An 18,363-nucleotide genomic window follows, 5' to 3' on the forward strand; every position below is an offset into this window, starting at 1 on the left:
TATTTATAGCAGAATTAATCAATTATCCGTGAATTGCATAACTCACAGGATACTTCAGACTTCAGAAAGTGTCGCATCGGTATATAAATGGTAAATTTCGTGTTTAAGAGTGTATTTCGCATTTTGCAGTTCATTTCGCATCGTTTCGTGACAAAACAGGGTAGGAAAATGCACCTCACACCTTTCAGAAACATGAAAAATTAACATTAGAATGTGTTTTTTCACATTTCGTTTTTTCGTCAAAAACCAAATTTGCATGTCTCTACGCATGCGCGAACAACAAACCACGGCAACACGTTGCAAGCTATTGAGGAAAGTGCCCAGTTTGAGCGACACACAACCGACAGAGCGACACGTGTGGCTTATCGTGTCGCCTAGATCTGTTGTTCGCACAATTAGCAGCAAACGCTTGCTAATAGACTGAAGTGCCGCTTCAAGGCTGTCGCTTGTCACTTAAGTTGGGCGGTCTGAGCACCCTTCCTTTAAGGAACTTTCCGACCGAAGTAACAAGTAGCATGCGAATACGACATATGAACGTGTCGTTTGCTGTTTCGACCCTCATGCGCAATGAATGCTATTTTACAGTCTGGAAGTGTCTGTGTCACTAGTCACATCAGTGTAAACATCCCGTGTTGCTTGTCCCATTGGTCTGAAAGTTTCCTTACACTCATGTCGATGGCATTAAGGACGTTTTGTGGGTTTGCAATCATCATTATCATCATTGCCGCGATTAGTTTAAAGCCGAAGAAAAGAGACAGTAAATATAAAATATATAAATGCTTCAGTGATGGTAATGATGATAATTATGTGCATATCTTTAAAAGAAATGATGATGATGATAATAATTATGAACCTAATTCATACACAAAAAATTAGTTACCAAGAGCATTCCACGCGTACTTTTCTCCCGTATTATTAATGAAAGTATAACGATAACAGGACGTGGTCGACTGTATAGAATGTTCGCGACCACTGTACCAGCGCCTCTAGCGGTATCATATTCGAGTGGAACCAGCCCGAGAGCCCAGAACCGTGCCGTTTTCCGTTTTCCACACTTTATTCAAGACGCTGTACCCAAAGTTCAATAACAAAAACAGATGAATTGATTGATTCTGCACCTTCAAAATTAGGTTCCAAGTTACGCCCATGACCCAACATCACAAGTGCAATTGGAATCTACCAGAAACAAATGGAGCGCCGATAGGACCCTCTTCAGTCAATGAATTGATTTTCAATAGGCTGTTGTTGTAGTAGACAAGTAGTTAGTTTACTTACAATGTTAATGGACCTCGATATTTTATCATAATTTTAATGATGACATTTCTTTTCAATATACCACTGTACATAAATGTTTTATACTTTTCATCAAACAGGGCATTAAAAACAAACAAACAAAAAAAACATTCATGTCAATTAACGCGCTGGGATTCGGCAAATTGTCCACAAAACTTTAAATCGCCCAAATAAGTGGCATTTAATTCACAAGGTATGCCCTTTGCAACAGAAAAGGGATGTAGAATTCCCGACTTATTATCGAGGTGTACTGACTGGCCTTGATGGATGGTAATTGCCCCCCCACCCTACCAAACAGGAAATGGTGTGTACAATCTGAGATAGGTCTTATTTGAATATGAAAAAGGCTTGGGCTCCTTTTAAGATATTTGGTGGGAAGTTAAATTTTAAAAACCACACGTAAAATGAGTATTATTTAGTACGCCCTATGAAATGATTTTTTCCTCCTATTGATGACCATCTGCGAGCAAGGTAAGTTAATTCGGCATTTCGGATGGCGCTCGGTGGGGGCGGGCAAGGGGGGCAATTGTCCTACCCTAATCACGGACGTTCACAGATTTTTTCCACGAAGGGACAAGCAAGGTATTTTTCCATGGAGCATATTACCCCGATAATAGTGTTGTCCCCTCAAAACACACCACTTGAATTTGAAATTATCGCATCCCATCATTGAAGTAAAAGAAAGCAAGACTATCAGAATTTAAGAGTAGCAGGACAAAAGGATACTCAAGATGGAATTAGTTTTCAAGTCTTTCTTGCATTATTTCTTCCAGACTGCCAGGAGCACCTGTAGGAATTATACAAAAAAATTGAGCAGCATGAGATGAACAATGTTGGAGCCCCTCCACTCGCCCCCCCCCCCACACACACATTGCTCGGGTCCATACCTAGTAATGTTTATTTAGTTAACGGGACCATTAAAACGACAAGCAGTGCCAACACTGATAGCTGGAAATGCTTTCTGCTTGCCCCTCTGCTACGCCTGTTTGTGGATAGCCGACAGCAATTACCACATGGAAAGTTATTTTTATGTATGGAGATTTTTGTGACAAGAGCAAACGTTTAATTACTTCTATGGCTGCTTTTTGGAAGCTTCTTTTTCTCTTGAGCTGGCTGTGCTATTTATTTATTTCAGCAATATTATTATTCACTCATGGATTTCTCTTGAAGAGGGATGTTATTCCTGAAATTTCGACTTGTGAATTTCAAAATACAAACGTACGATACAATGAAGTAAGTCAGACTTTTCAAGTAGAAGGGAATAAATTCAAGCACAAAAGGGATGAAGACATCGTTTTGTCATGTACACATTCTCGTATTAAAGTTGTTCTGATTATAGTCGATGCTTTCAAGTTTGATTTTGCTTTCTATAATAGTAGCATAAATAAGAATAAGGAGTTGGCATATCAAAACAAATTAACTACAATACGTTTTCTTCTACAGCATAAACCGAAGCATGCAAAACTGTACAAATTCATTGCAGACCCACCAACAACCACAATGCAGAGATTAAAGGGCATTACAACAGGCAGTTTGCCGACCTTTATTGACATCGGTTCAAATTTTGCAACGTATGAAATAAATGAAGATAATGTCCTAGACCAAGTTCGAGGCAAGAATGGAAACATAGTATTTATGGGTGATGATACTTGGACAGGACTGTATCCAAAAAGATTTCTACGCGAATATCCATTTTCATCTTTTAATGTTTGGGATTTAGATACTGTTGACAAGGGCGTCACAGAACATCTTTTTCCGGAGTTGAAACGGGATGATTGGCAGCTTCTCATTGCTCATTATCTAGGTATTGACCATTGCGGTCATAGATATGGACCAAATCACCCAGAAATGGCTAGGAAACTGAATGAATTGAACAAAGTCCTCAAGTAAGTACAGATTTATGCCCAGCTCTTATATTGGTAAAATTTTAGTATCCGCAATACGTATTTCTTCAATTTTACAGGAGAGATTACTTGCCGAACTGACTTTCCGTACATTTTTGAAGTGTTCGTGGAAGTGGTTTTTCCCATCGCTTAATTTATATCGCCGGTAAATCATGTATTTTTGAAGATTAATGTCTCTCCGATGCACGAAAGCTGTCGCCTCTATGTCCTACTACGTGAACCAAATTCTGCGTGTGTTCGATGATGTAACCCCCGGTCAGTGTTTCCAACCACGCAGTTTTTTTTTTTTTGCAAGAACATGACAATTTTGAATATGACAATTTTAACTTTGTTTGCCTAACCTAACAACCTAACCTAACCTTGCCATGCATGGTTCGAGGGGCTATACGTGCATGGTTCGTGGGACTATTTGTGAATGGTTTGTGGGGCTACGTGCATGGTTCGTGGGGCTATCCATGCATGGTTCGTGGGACCTGGAAAAAAATAAAAAATCAGTAACACGAAAGTAGGTATTTTTCGGTGAAGAAGGTTGGAAACACTGCACACCCAGTGATCATGAACAACGCTAGTCAAGATTTTCCCGCCATATTGTGCGTCACGCAACCGGAAAATGAACGAACAATAATTACTCGATATGTGGAAAATTGAAGTTATTATCGTGGAAAAAATGAAATCCCACCTTCCAGAATCCTTAGCAATGCAGAATATGTAAGTACCAATGTGAAAATTAAGAAAATAAAGGAATTTCAGACGTTTGGCGGATACTAAAGTTTTACCTGTATATTAACAGTTATTAATTAAACATACTTGCACTGTAATCACTAACGATGAATTTCATTAGCCAAATTTCCAGCTGCTGGATGTTGGTCTCTTCATTAAACATGCATAGTTTTAATGTGATAGGAATTGACTACATGGCTAAATGCACATATTAGAATCATAATGAATACTTACTGCATCATATGGAATGATTTGTTCCATTTATATATGTTCATGTATGTGATTCACACCAGGTCTCATTTGTTGACTGTTACATAGGATTCAGACTACAGCAGATATGTTGTCAGTTTTAGAAAATAATCACTTTGGTTTGTTATTTGTGTATTTTGTGTGAAGATTCCTATACCAGGTAATAGTTCTAAATGATTAATGATTTTTCCGCAAGTTTTATAGGAGTATTAAGAAGTTCCTAGAATACTGGAAAGGATCATGGAAATAAGTTTGAAGCTTGGGGAAACTATTTAGCATAGTTGAAAGCTTCACTGAGTATTATTCATCAAAGTAATTATGATTTGAAAAGTAACTTATTCAAGCATACACACTTAGCAGCTGTTCTTGGTTCACAGGGACCAAGTTCCTTTTCTTTCATTGCTAAAAGCCCTAAACCTGACCTACCTATCCCAACAATGAAAGCATTTAGGGATGTTTTGTTAATGCTAAGAGCCCTAAACCTGACCTACCTAACATAAAAACATAGCACTCAGACCCAAAGTTGATGACAAACGGCAGTCTGTATCCAAGACTACAGTAAACAAATGGCTGTTTGCAAACAAAGAATCATGTATGTAGGCATATACACTAAGAGAAAAAAATGTTCTCCAGATAATACACAGTAAATAATCACTATGCCTCTGAAGTATGTCTTCAAAGACCTAAAAAGAAATTGAGACATGTAAAAATTGATTGATTAATCTGAAATTAAAGTATTGAAAATTGGGCCGTTCTCCATGCCAAAATAATTTTGAGAGTAGGTTGGGCAGATTGGCTTACATTACCTTAGTTTTTCCCACTTTCTTGCAGAAATATGCATTCGTAAATATTTAAAACTTAATGAAATTAAGAGCAATAATTTTAAGATTGTTTCCTTTTTTATTTACATGGAACTGGGCCACTGAATTCCTTCTTTATTTACATGGAGTAGGACAACTTTTCGTGGAATGCCCCAGTCTGAAAGTAATCATTAAAAATATAATGCAATAATGCAATCTTAAATACAGGCAGAAAGAAATTAATGAAAATAATTAATATGAAGTATTGCTTAACATAAGATTACAAGATTTGATTGATTGATTTGGTGTTTTAAGTCCACTTTATGTGCAATAAGGCTAGTCGGGACTGGATCTACAGTTTAAAGTGGGATCTGAACCACTATGTACCTCCACTGGGTATCGAACCCGGGACTCCTTGATTACAAGGCGACGATGCTACCACTACGCCATCAGGGAGGCATAAGATCACAAGAATTCATATATGAGTTGGGCTATATAAAAATTAACACAGACACACAAAAATATTCATGTTAAGATGTATAATAAACTGGATGCAGAGTCAACACAACCTGTACATTAACCTACAGTTGTTACGGCTAGAAAATGCACTTGGAAATTTTATTTTTATCTTTTCTGTTGAAGGCCGAAGAGGGTCACATGAACCGCTGAACCAATCGGCTTTGTCAACTTGCCGTGGTGACGTTGCCAAATTTTTCGTTTCGAGTCATTTTCGAAACAAGTGGCACCGTCAACAAGGCCAAGCACAGCAGTGCCTAATGGTTGCCGCAGCGCAGCAAGCGAATGGGTCTCAGATTCCCTGCCTCGCCCTGAAATGCGAGCGAAGGGGGCATGTTGATAGGAAGAGGTGTCGTGTACGACTGGACAAAAATCAGGTGTGTAGCTTCCGGTAGCAACACCGCTTTTCTCCCCTTGAACTGGAGGTGGAAGATCTGGGTTTCCTCAAGTCCATTCTTTAGCCGGGTGGATTTTAGAGACGTATTGGGTGCAGTCCTGGAAAGTAAGGATGGTTGGAACATGGTAGTGATCACTAGACCTCAGATTTTAGGTTCCTGAAATAGGCTCTAAAAATCCTAAAATAGGTTCAAAAAACCCTAAAATAGGTTCGAAAAATCCTAAAATAGGACCTTAAAATCTTAAATTAGGCTCGAAAAATCCTGAAATAGGTTCAAAAAAACTTAATATAGTTCAAAATTCCTGAAAATGCTGAATAGGTACAGTTCAAAATTCCTGAAAATGCTGAATAGGTACAGTCACTGGCAAATGAAAGTGGGACACCTATATCCTGAAATACGCACCATCTTGCATAATGCTATGTGTGTTGGCAGAACTTACCATTGGAAATTTGCTATTAAAATCCACTCCGCCGTACAGTTAGGCAACAATCTTTTTTCATGTTATCCACAGTCAATCCACAATCCACAATTTTGTCTGCGAGGATTATCCTATATGCTGAAAATAATATTTCAACAAAAACATAGTCAGTGGTTCAAACTTCAATGCTGAAATGTTAGTTTGCAAGGTGTGAATGCCACAAAGCACCGAAGTGACTCAAAAGTTATTAAGACCACAAACAGTGGCACCAGATATTTTGCATTGTTTAGAGTTTTGAAAAATCACCATGGACTTGGAGAAAGGGAAATCGACAGAGAGTAATTTTCAAACACGTTTGTCATTGAATGTTTTCGTGACCAAACAAAGCAAATGCCTCTGTGTGACATAAAAATCCTGTTCAACCTTTAAAAATATAAAAAAAACAACTAAAAAAAGGCTTGATTTAGGTGCATAAATATAGGTTCTCTCGAACAAAATAGTTTTTTTAGGCACTATAAAACTTCATCAGTTGTTGCGTTTTTTAACAAAACGCTGACATAACTTATTTTTTCTTACATACCTGTAAAGAAAAAATAGGTTAAAAATCTAAAATCCGATGTCTAGTGATCACATTATCTCCACTGTGATTGTTACAGAGAGTGAGTGGAGTCCTATTTTACACCCCATGTGTGTTTTCATGCCATGCTACATTGCACAGGGATCAATTTTATCCTTACCTCATAAGTGGGTATTGCAATTTTTTTATTTTCCACTCTAGTGGAATTTTTGAAATAAAAAAGAAACCTTTGAGGTTCATTATCATGCTGAAAAGTATTTGTTGCTCTATCCTGGGTAAATACAATTTTGAAACAACCATTCTTTATAGCTAAAAATTGGAAAAAACAATAAGTTGATGGAAGACTATGGGGTCATTCCACGTGAAATCACCTAATTGAAAGACAAGAAGTTGCTTCATAGTCACGGATTTGCTTCCATTTTTTTTCCTGATAGATACTCGGTCCAATATGACAAATATACAGGGTTTCTATAAATTAGTTATACAAAAGTAACACTTAATTGTGAAGAAAGTGTATTTGTAACAGATATGTTTTATACATCAATGTCATATTGGACCAAGTATCTATCAGGAAAAAAAAAATTGGAAGCAAATCAGTGACTATGAAGCACCTTCTTGTCTTTCAATTGGGTGATTTCACGTGGAATGACCCTATGGTATGCTATTACCATTGAATTGATGACCACACACGATATTAACAAGGAATTTAGAAGTTATTGTGGGAATTAAAAGGTATCATACAAGTACAAACTGGGAGAAGATATTAAGTATTTCTTGGGTTTTGATATTTTTTTCCAAAGTTCTATGCTATTTAATTTCATGACAGTTGTAATCATATCTTCTGCTTTGGTGTGAATTTTTTTTAAAAGGATATCTTTGTTCTAGTATGAAAATTGTAATTATAAATTTTGTTTGGATATGAAGAATGAAATTTGTTAACACTTTTTCTTCTGTTTCAGAACTCTTGTTGACACCATTGATGAGAATACAGTACTTTTTGTTGTAGGTGATCATGGAATGACTAAAACAGGTAAGGTTTTTGTAAATATACAAGTAGAATGAAAATATTTTCACTCCTTTTGAAAATTTAAAATGTAGATATTTTGTCTGTCTTCGGAAGATTTGAAGAAAATTTACCATGAGCAATCAATTCCAGAAAAGTATAAGACTTGCAATTTGCAATTTCATAGACGACTCCGAAATAATGACAAATATTAATTATTTTTTGGAGATACGAACTTAATTAGCAGGGAATAAATTGATATGTAGTAAAATTGTGCTAACTATGTAAATACATATTTAGTTATTTTCCCCACAATTTGGAGTTAAATATGGACGTACATAAAAAAATTACCTTTGTATTAATATGAGACACTATACAAGCTACGTAGAATACAGTCTCAGCATTGTAACTATTACCGTGACTATCTTGAAGAGAAACCAGAAGCGGATCTCGTTCGTGTGCTACAAAATCGTTGCTTGTGGTGCTGCTGTCAGGCACATGGGTAACAACCAGAATCCGAGGCTTGTACCAATTGTAAATAAACAGGAATTTCAAGTTTTTGACAATAACAAAAGCAAACAGTTGGGAGGTGTAAAAATATATATATATGTATTGTTCGAATTACAGAAACTTGTAATTAACGCAATTGAAGGGTATAAAAAAGGTCGTAAACTTTTGTTTTTTAACGTCGCTTCAGACTTTGTCAGTTATTCACAAGAAATTCACCCAACTCTTCCAGTCACATGGGGACATGTAGTTATTGAGCGAATATGCAGTATATTTTGAGAAAAGTTCTGAAATATGGAAATAATATGTAAATGGAAATAATATGTAAAAATAACTACAATATGTAAAATATGAGCCAAAACCTAATATATGTACAAGTCTAGATGCCATGATGCGCAAAGATAATAAAAAATGTAACTGATTTCAGCTTCACACATAAATATGTATTTACATATAAAAGTGTTCCCTGTTAATTAGTAAGTTCTTGATGTGCAATATTGTCATATACCATTTTTAAGTAGTCTAATGTTGGTATAGATAAAGTGAATGCATACAAATAAAGAATATTGTCACTAACATTGAGACAAGCATTAGTGAGTTCTTGTTCAATGTTTCCATATTACAGTTTGAGTTCCAAATAAACAATGAATCTCACTCAGTTGTTGTAACAGACGATTGCTAATTTTTTTTTACGATCTGTATCTGTATGTTACATTGACTTGTAGAAACTACAGCAACTATTATAGCTTAAGAGTGTCATCACACTGATATACCATGGCATCTCTCTGTATCAGCAAGCAGCTTTGCTGGCAGCTGTCCTAATATTCACAATATGCATCTGCCACAAAAGCGTCAGTGAGAGTTGCATACATCATGGATCTCAAAAGAAGCAATACTTATTGTTTGTATTCATTGTCACAGCAATGCAAAAATGTGCTGCTGTATTTTACATAATTTGATTAGGGAAAGTGATGGTTTTGATTACTAAGATATAGTTTACAAGTGAGAATTTTCTACTGTATACAATATATTGATATAAGTTCTATGTGGAGGATTATCTCTTTTCATCGGAGATTTACTACCTCAATACTTGCACATAACAGTCTATTTTCGTGACAAAAGAACCTCATTTAAAAGAGTATTTGAGAAACAATAGCATAGTCTATATGAAACAAATCAAATTAGTCACTTACCCACACCAAGAAATAAAAAACAAGGTTTATTTATTGCATTGATACTCCATATGGAGTATAGATCCACAATTTATCTCGTCCATAGCATTTTAAAAAATATTTATTATGTAATTAATCTAGAATGTTTATTGAACAGATAGGAAGGGTGACCTTGGCTTACTTTTTCCCTCGAGAATTATGTTGATTTTTTTTTAATTGACAGATTTGAATATTTTATGTAATATTAAATTGGTTCCAGCATGTGGAAAACACAAACAACGGAGGTATTTAATCCAAAAGTATGGCCTGCGTAAATATAAACCTGCCATCTCCGTATATTTTCACCACATTTTAAAACTTTAGAAACTGGTTGTATGCACACTCAAATAGCTAGAGAACAAGTGTAAAAGATCACACCACCAAACTTAAGCCAAGCGGCAAGTCAACTTTGCAGCAGGTTTTCACATATGTAGATCCAAACGTGCGCGCAGAATATAGTTCCACTGAGACGGGTTCTATTCCGACACAACTGCATACTTGCAAGAAAACAGTTATATAATTTGTAAAATACAGACAAAATAATACATCCATTAGCAGGTATGTACTTAATCGGTTGCAATCACTGTGCAGATACTAGGATCGGCAGATTCGCCAACTGGGGTTTATATTGCACTGAAGAATCGCTGAAGATCAAGAGTGAGTCGAGCAAGACTGAATACATTGCAGAGCGTGTGGAATCCACGATACTAGTGTTGCACATCCCACTATTTTAACCCTATGTTTATGTGATTGATTAATAATTGTGCTATACAGTGGCGAGAATGACTGAATCGAGGTCTCCTGTTCAGCGCACGGTTTTACCTGAGTGTTATTTTGGGCTTCATTTGAAGGGAAAAGCTCTTCAAATCAAGCAAGTTGTTGAAATGCATTATCCTCCTTAAGATAATATGATCAAAGTAAAACAGGGTTGCGCACAAACTGTATCACGAGTGCTGAATGATTTGCAGTTTAAGTTTAGGAAGAGGACACGATTGTTTGTTGTTTGACGCCAAAAGAATCTCCGCAGTATTAAAAGATATCGCCGTGATAAGAAACATGTTTCTTATTTGGACGAGACGTGCTTTAACTGGAGGGGGCGGGGGCATACATTGAACCAAACATTGAAGGACACCACCATCCAAAACCACCACCAGGGCTGAAGAAACCTACGAGAAAAGAAGAGGGGAAGGGGAGGCTTATTGTTTCCCCAATGGCAGCAATGACGTCTTTGTTGAAATCGCATATTTACTGTTCCGTGCAAAGAAAGGGAAGGGTGATTATCAGCAAGAAATGGACAGACCAAGATTTGAATCCTGGTTTAGTGAAGTGATTCATAAATTGAAACCAGAGTAATATCAGCAGACAATGCACCTGATTGTCACCAATACGAGGGTCACTATTTATATTTAGAGCCTAACAATGAAAAAACAGGAATTTCGCATTGAAAACTGCTTTATTGTTTTTCGAAGTATTCTCCTTTAATGTCAATACACTTTTGCATTCGTTCGAACCATTTGTCAAAGCAGTTTTTCTAATCTTGAGACACCTCCATAATATGGTTTTTGAACGCATCAACGGCATCTTCCGCCGACGAAAATCGTTGTCCACGCAATTTATTCTTGACATTCGGGAACAAGAAGAAGTCATTGGGTGCCAAATCAGGACTGTACAGCGGATGATCCATCAATTCGATTTTTTGACTGTTCATAAAGTCGGTTGTTAGACGAGATTTGTGACAGCTGGCATTGTCTTGATGAAGAATGATCCGACGGCGTTTGTTTGTTTTCCGTATTTGACCGAAGACCTCTGGCAAACAAATTGTTGTGTACCATTCAGAGTTGACCGTTCTACGTTCCTCTAAAGGCACAGTTGCCACATGACCAGTTTTCCCGAAAAACAGGCGACCATTTGTTTCGATGTGCTTCGAGCGCGAACAACTTTTGTTGGATTGGGTTCATCTTGAAACACCCATACAGTCGACTGCAGTTTACGTTCCGGCTCATATGCATATATCCATGATTCGTCACCTGTTAGAATCTTATATACGTCTTTTGAAGCACCACGATTGTATTTATTGAGCATTTGCACCAATTGACGCAAGCGTGTTTTTGAGTTTTTGTCAAATTGTGTGGGATCCAACGAGAACATACCTTTCTCACAGCTAAATGATCATGTAATATTTTATATATGCTGGTGGAACTAATGCCTATGGTTGCCTCAATCTCACAGTATGTCACATGACGATCTTGCAGTATTAGGTTTTGCACAGCATCAATGTTTTCTTGAACAACAACTGATTTTGGACGACCTTCGCGAATCTCGTCGGTGAGCGAATGGCGGCCACGATTAAATTCGTTATACCAGCGTTTCACAGTGGCAAAGGATGGGGCTTCATCGCCAAATGTGGAAGTAAGTTGATCGATGCACTCTTGTCTTGATAATCCACGTCGAAAATCGTAAAAAATCATCACACGAAAATGTTCACGAGTTAATTCCATTTTATTGTTGTCGCGCAATCTCCAAGGCAACATAAACAACACAAATGAAGCTATTGACAAAACATTTGAAGTACGTTATGGTCAATAATGTCAGACGATTCCGTGCAAACGTCAAATCGCGCCTAACTTCAATCAGTGTTGCCAAGGCTCAAAATATAAATAGTGACCCTCGTAAAAAATCATGCTTTTTTTGCTGGTATAACTTGAAGTCTTACAGTAAGGGATGTATTGCGAACGAAGCAACCAAGTTTTTCATAAATGTATTTCTTTCTAAACCAAAAACAATAATTTGTCATTTAATTCAAGAGGGGCCTATCATTGTTTACTTTTATCTTTGTTTATTTTTCTTTTTGCGTGCTCGAAATATACACATATGCTCTCATGTTTAGAAGTTATTTTGCATTTATATTAAATAATCTATGTGCAGAGAGTACTTCTAAAATTTTGTTCCAGGAGACAAAAAGAAGTAAAAGTACATTCTGCTTGACATGCATGCGGGTTTTGATGTGTTGTGCGGTTGGCAATACTGTGGATTTTCTCAGTGTCTACGATGTAAGCAGCTCGGCGGTTGAGGCAAGACTGGCACAGAAGATTCTGAGCTCAGTTCTCACGAGGATTGATACATAAAACCTGCTGCAAACTTAGTTTGACGCTTGGCTTAGCACTCCTAACTTAACAAAAATGTAGAAAATTGCTATCAGAACCAAATCTAATGGTCCTAACATAAATGATGTAAAATTATAAACACCAATAAATATAACACTCCTAATGATAATTTCACTTCTATTTTGGTTTCATAAGTTCAGTCATTCGTGTTTGATTTACTTTATGATACATTTGTGAAACTGTAGGCAATGTCCCATCTGCTGCTGTTACGGAATGTCACGTTGGGTTCTATATTCATTTGCACGAAGCCTCCAGGCTGTTCTGCTTCACCCTAAGGTAACAGATGTAGTTTACTTTGTAATAAAACATTTCTGCGAGCTAAAAACAACTGAAAACATTCATAAACAATGTAATCTTCATAAGCCATGCAAAATATTTGACTTTCTCGGTGGAAGTAGGGGGGGGGGGTACAGAGGGTCAAAGGCACTCACTAGGCAAAAGCATCAATCGCAGGGTTTCATTTATGGAAAATTTCCTCGTGGTATCCAGCAGAACACCAGTCTTTCTGGCAGAAATGGACTCTGTTGCAGATGTTCTTGCTCATTTTAATTACATTTTAATTAGAGTCAAGGGCACAAGTGCATGTTGCTTCATATCACTCTCTCTTCAAATTATATTGTATTTTCCGAACTAGTGCAGTTTGAAGCCATCAAACAAACCTGCCTTTCATCCTGTGCATTTTATGGGAGACATCCTTCACAAAGCCAGTTACTTTTGTCAGATTCGTGCATTTCATTATGATGTTGCATCAACACTTTCACCTAGTGTGTTCCTAAAGTAGGTAAAATAGATTATATCAAATATTTCTGAAATATGGAATACAAAATATATGCAAGAATTGTGGATATTTGCATAGTTGTGATTAAATGAAGACTTGTTTCACGTTTTCTAATGTTTTAACAATGTTTTCTCAATAACATTACTTATTTTTACTTTCTGTTTCAGGTGACCATGGAGGTGACAGTGAGGCAGAAGTAACTGCTGCCATGTTTGTGTATTCTCCTGGACGGCTTCTGTCAGATGAGTTGGGGTGGGCCTCTAATTCCGTGTCCCAGGTAGATTTGGTACCAACTTTAGCCACTGTTCTCGGTATACCGATACCCTTTTCAAACCTTGGGACTTTGATACCGGAAGTTCTTCCAACCACTGGCAGTGAGGGTGATGACTGGAGGTATGCATTGGAGGCAGTCCGCAATAATGTTCATCAGATCCACAAGTACATACTCACCTATTCTGAGACTAGTAGCCAGCTGCCGCAACAGAAACTAAGTAGGCTGAAAAATATATACGAACATCTAATGGACGAAATGAAGGAAGTTTCAAATGTGGAAGAGTTCAAGCATGTTGTTCAAGATGCTAGAGAGTACATGGCTCAGGTTAAGGACATGTGTAGTGAAGTCTGGGTGCAGTTCGATGCATCTACTATGTTCTGGGGTTTAGTGTTCATGACATTAGCAATACTCCTTTCTTTCATAGTCGTCGAAGGTGTTTCCAGAAATAAACTTGCCAAAATAATTTCTGGAAAGCTTCTGGGTTTTGCATATTTTACAACAATATTAACAGCTGTGGGGAGTGTAGCTCTTCAAAAGACAGATGCCATAGGAAGTAGTGAAACGATAGTTTATTTTTCTACAACTGCAGTTTCAATGTGCATACTGACTCTAGTACTTGTGCGTAATTTTAAAGCCATAATTAGTCATATACATGACCGTTGCGGACAAGATTGGCATAACATTGTTGTTAGGGGCCTTATGTTCTTTTCGGCCTGTGGTGTGTTTTCTAATAGTTATGTTGTTGAAGAGTCAACCATTTTATCATACTTTCTTACAACTGTAACAGTCCTGCTCGTATTCAATTACAAACCTGAGAAGGATATGTTGAAGAACAAACATAAGTGGTGGAACATGCAAACGGCTCCACGAAAGTTGAGATTATTGTTCTTGGTTCTAATTTTCAATGTTTTTCTGCGAATGTCGCATCATTACTGGAAGTGTCGCGAAGAACAGGAGTGGTGCGATTCTTCTGTCGTTCAGAAATCATCTTTTTTTTCCATGCATGGGAAATATGGAAACGTAAAATACCTTGCAACTTTGATCTCATTGGCATTATTTGTAACAGTGTGTAGAATGTGGTTGCGAAGTTGTGGAAATCTGGTTGGGTTTTCATCAACAGTCATGCTTGTGAGGTATATACCAACCGTGATGGTTGTTTGCATGTGTGTTTTTTGGGCTCTGCATGGCCTTCCGAAGTATATGAAATCTCATCTGGAGGTGTGGCAACAGCAGCTCATAGCTTGGATTATATATGGACTTCTTGGTATTACTCTCACTAATGTTTTCATCAAGCCATTATGCATATTTGTGGTTCCCAAAGACAAAGATCAAATGACAGTGTACTATGGCCAGGAGAATATAATCCCGCACTTGTACAATCACCTGAAAGAAAGCATGCAGAGACAACATAAAGTGGCTGATGGCCATACAGTTAATACTCCAATTGTGTATGGGCTGGCCACAGTTTACAGTGCTGCACTCGTAGTCCTCAATGTGATGTTTATTTTATTGACAACTCTGCTTCTTGGTGATGTGCTTGCCCCATCGGCTGTTCTTATGTTCATGTCGAGTGTAATCCTTGCAGCAATTTTATCAATAGCACGTCTGGAAAATAGTAGCAGTATTGGTAAGTATTTTCTCTGTATGTTCTATTGGTAACAGTTCCGTATATCAGAGACACATTTCTTCATTTTTACAGAAAAAACTACTTACGGAAATGAGTTTCTCTAAGGTTTCCAACATTCGTCGAGGTATTTTCTTTCAACGTGGAATATATTTGACTGGGAAGTCATGTATTTTTCAAGAGAAATATCTCACCGACGCACAGTTGCCATTGCTTTCATTTGCTTCCCCTACGTGAACCGGATGTGATGACATAACCCGCTGTCAGTGTTTCCAACCCCCCCTTTTTTTTTAACTATGCTTGCCTAACCTAACTAAACCTTATTGGAAATGGTTTGTGGGGCTATCCATGAATGGTTCATGGGGCTATCTGTCAGCTACTTGTGCATAATGTACAATTTGCATACATGACGAACACAATAGTAGGCATTTTTCGGTGAAGAAGGTTGGAAACACTGCATACCCAAACAATAGTCAAGCTATGCCTGCCATATTGTGTGTTAGGGAAGCGAGAAAAGGAATAACAAAAACTACTCTCTATGTGAAAAATTGTGTTTGTTTTCATGTAAAAAGCACAATAGCACCTTGAACTATGTTCCGCAATACACAATTGGTAAATACGAACCATGCGAAACACAAAATATCCGATTTTAATGTGTCTCCGATATACGGAACTGGTACCGTACTATTTATGAGAGAAAGTTTGTAATGTGTTTATGTGGTGATTATAATTTCTCTGCAGCCCGACCCTGTGGCCGAGTGGTTAGCACATCGCGCTGCGACGCCAAGGGTCCCGGGTTCGAATCCCGGTCGGGCTTGGTTGTTTGTGAATGTCCATTCATCAATTTCATCATTTTCATCACTCATCCCCATCTTCGCAAATTAGCCAAGAGGCACAAAACGCGAAGTAAAATAAACTAAATCAAATCAAATCAAATCAAAATAATTTCTCTGCTGATAATTAAAATGCTTTTGTGTAATAAGGAATTTCAGAATGACGATCATTCTGTGGTGGAGTTGTTAGAACAGCATTCTACGATGGCAGGGGTCCTTGGTTCGAATCCCAGCCTGGGCGTGTGTGTTCTTTGTGAATGTCCCTTCATAAATTTCAACATATCTTCACTGATCCTCATCTACACAATTAGCCAAAAGTGACAGAAAAACTAAGTGAAATAAACCAAATCAATCGGAATGAGGATCAAAGTAAAATTGTTGATATTTAGATTGCTACATCGAGAAAGTAATTCATTATAGACCATGTTTTATTCAATATATTTTTAAGGAGCAGGCATTTCTGGAGATTAATTTTACTACTTGTATTTTTTTAAATTGGCATCAATGGACATTGTTTTATACTACCGAGATTGATGGAAATGGTGAAAATGAAAATCTCTTACAATTGATGTATTTACTCATGTGAACATTATGATCCACTAAGGGCCGGTTTTTCAATGTTCAGTTAAGGTTCATGTTAGCACGTAACTGGAAGTTAGTGAAAATTTTTGTTTTTCAATGTACAGTTAGCTCTTAACTGGAACTCTGATGGCGATTATCTTTACTGGTACTTCTTCTTGCAGTTACTAGCCTAACTGGAAGTTGTGAAGCAACATGGATGCCTCGTGCAGCTATCGAAGTTCCACACTCGCAACTTCACTGTCAGATTAAACAAGATATGATTCATAAAACTTTTAAATTCGTACAGAAAAAGACTTATTTTGTTTGGCAGAACTTACCAACGTCCATGCAAATATGGAAATTAAGCAGCGTAGTTGCTAGAATTCGCTTAGCAAGGTTGTGTTAGAGAATTTGTGGCCAGGATATCCGGTCTACCAGGCGGGACAATCTCCAAACAGTAATTTGGTGTAGTGGTTAGCGGCACCACCTTTCGGAGCAAGTTGTGTTTTGTAATACGAGTTCGAGTCCTGGTCACGGGTATTTTGTTTTCTTGTCAATTATTTATTACGTGTGTTGCATTCAATTCACGCTTTATTGTTGAATGATCTCAGATAAATATTACAGTAAATTTTAAAATTATTTTTACTCGTACCTTCATATTTTTAGAAGTTTACTATTAACATGTTGTTTTTTCGCTCAACAACATGCATAGAGAGGTACAAAGCATGCAGTCAAATGTACAACATTTACATATTAATAATAATAATAGTGTTTATATCAACAAACAGGTATTAATGTCTCAACTTTCGAGTTCTTCACGCTTCTTCTACAAGAAGCGCTTGCTTGCTTGTGCTTGCGCCTCATAACATCATTTCCCCCACGTGGAATTGGCATTTATTAGAAGAAATTCAAATTTGCTGTCTTTCGTTAATTTATTTTGTAAGCATACAAAATGGATACGCAGCCATTGTTCCTATCGTTTCACAATGCAATAACGTGCTTTCGAGCGTGGCGTACTTGTAGTTCTATATTTAAATGCCAGGCTGTGTGCAAGTCAACGTGGTTTAAAACTATACTAACAGATGGCGCGCAGATCGATTTCCTGTAATTTCCGTGCTTCAGAATTGCCAACACACTGTTTCGGAGAATGAACCATGGTTTAGTTAACTGGCAGTTACTTTCACATTGAAAAACCCAGTGCTGGTTAAGACTGGCTGTTATCTCCAACTGACAGTTAGCTAACAGAAAGATTAAGAGGACATTGAAAAACTGGCCCTAATACAATAATTAATATTAAAGACTGAATACATCTCGTAAAGATGTTGTGTTCAATATAAGAATGGGGAACGATTTTACAATACCGGACACTTCCCCAATTTCGTTCATATTTCACATACTCAATAATTTAGGGCTCCTAATCACGAATCTACAGTTAAAATTTGGTGCTCACGTGTGGAATTTGCAAAATAAGGGGGGGGGGGAGGTCCGTGATCGCAACTGACAATGCACGATTGCTCATTATTTATCACAAGA

At 37.3% G+C, this 18,363-nt stretch overlaps 1 protein-coding gene across 1 annotated transcript in view; it reads left to right on the top strand.

The window, feature by feature from the left end:
* The first annotated feature begins 2,239 nt into the window (after nt 1–2,239).
* PIG-O (phosphatidylinositol glycan anchor biosynthesis class O) overlaps nt 2,240–18,363 on the top strand; it is a 48,695-nt gene continuing 32,571 nt past the window's right edge. The window contains exons 1-3 of the mRNA XM_083130783.1: nt 2,240–3,179; nt 7,835–7,905; nt 13,706–15,439. Of these exons, the coding sequence (XP_082986909.1) occupies nt 2,323–3,179; nt 7,835–7,905; nt 13,706–15,439 (2,662 nt within the window). The 5' untranslated portion in view covers nt 2,240–2,322. The remainder of the gene's footprint in view (nt 3,180–7,834; nt 7,906–13,705; nt 15,440–18,363) is intronic.

Source organism: Lepisma saccharinum, chromosome 11 (genome assembly GCF_977018435.1).
Source record: "Lepisma saccharinum chromosome 11, izLepSacc3.1, whole genome shotgun sequence".
Classification (NCBI taxonomy): Eukaryota; Metazoa; Arthropoda; class Insecta; order Zygentoma; family Lepismatidae; genus Lepisma; species Lepisma saccharinum.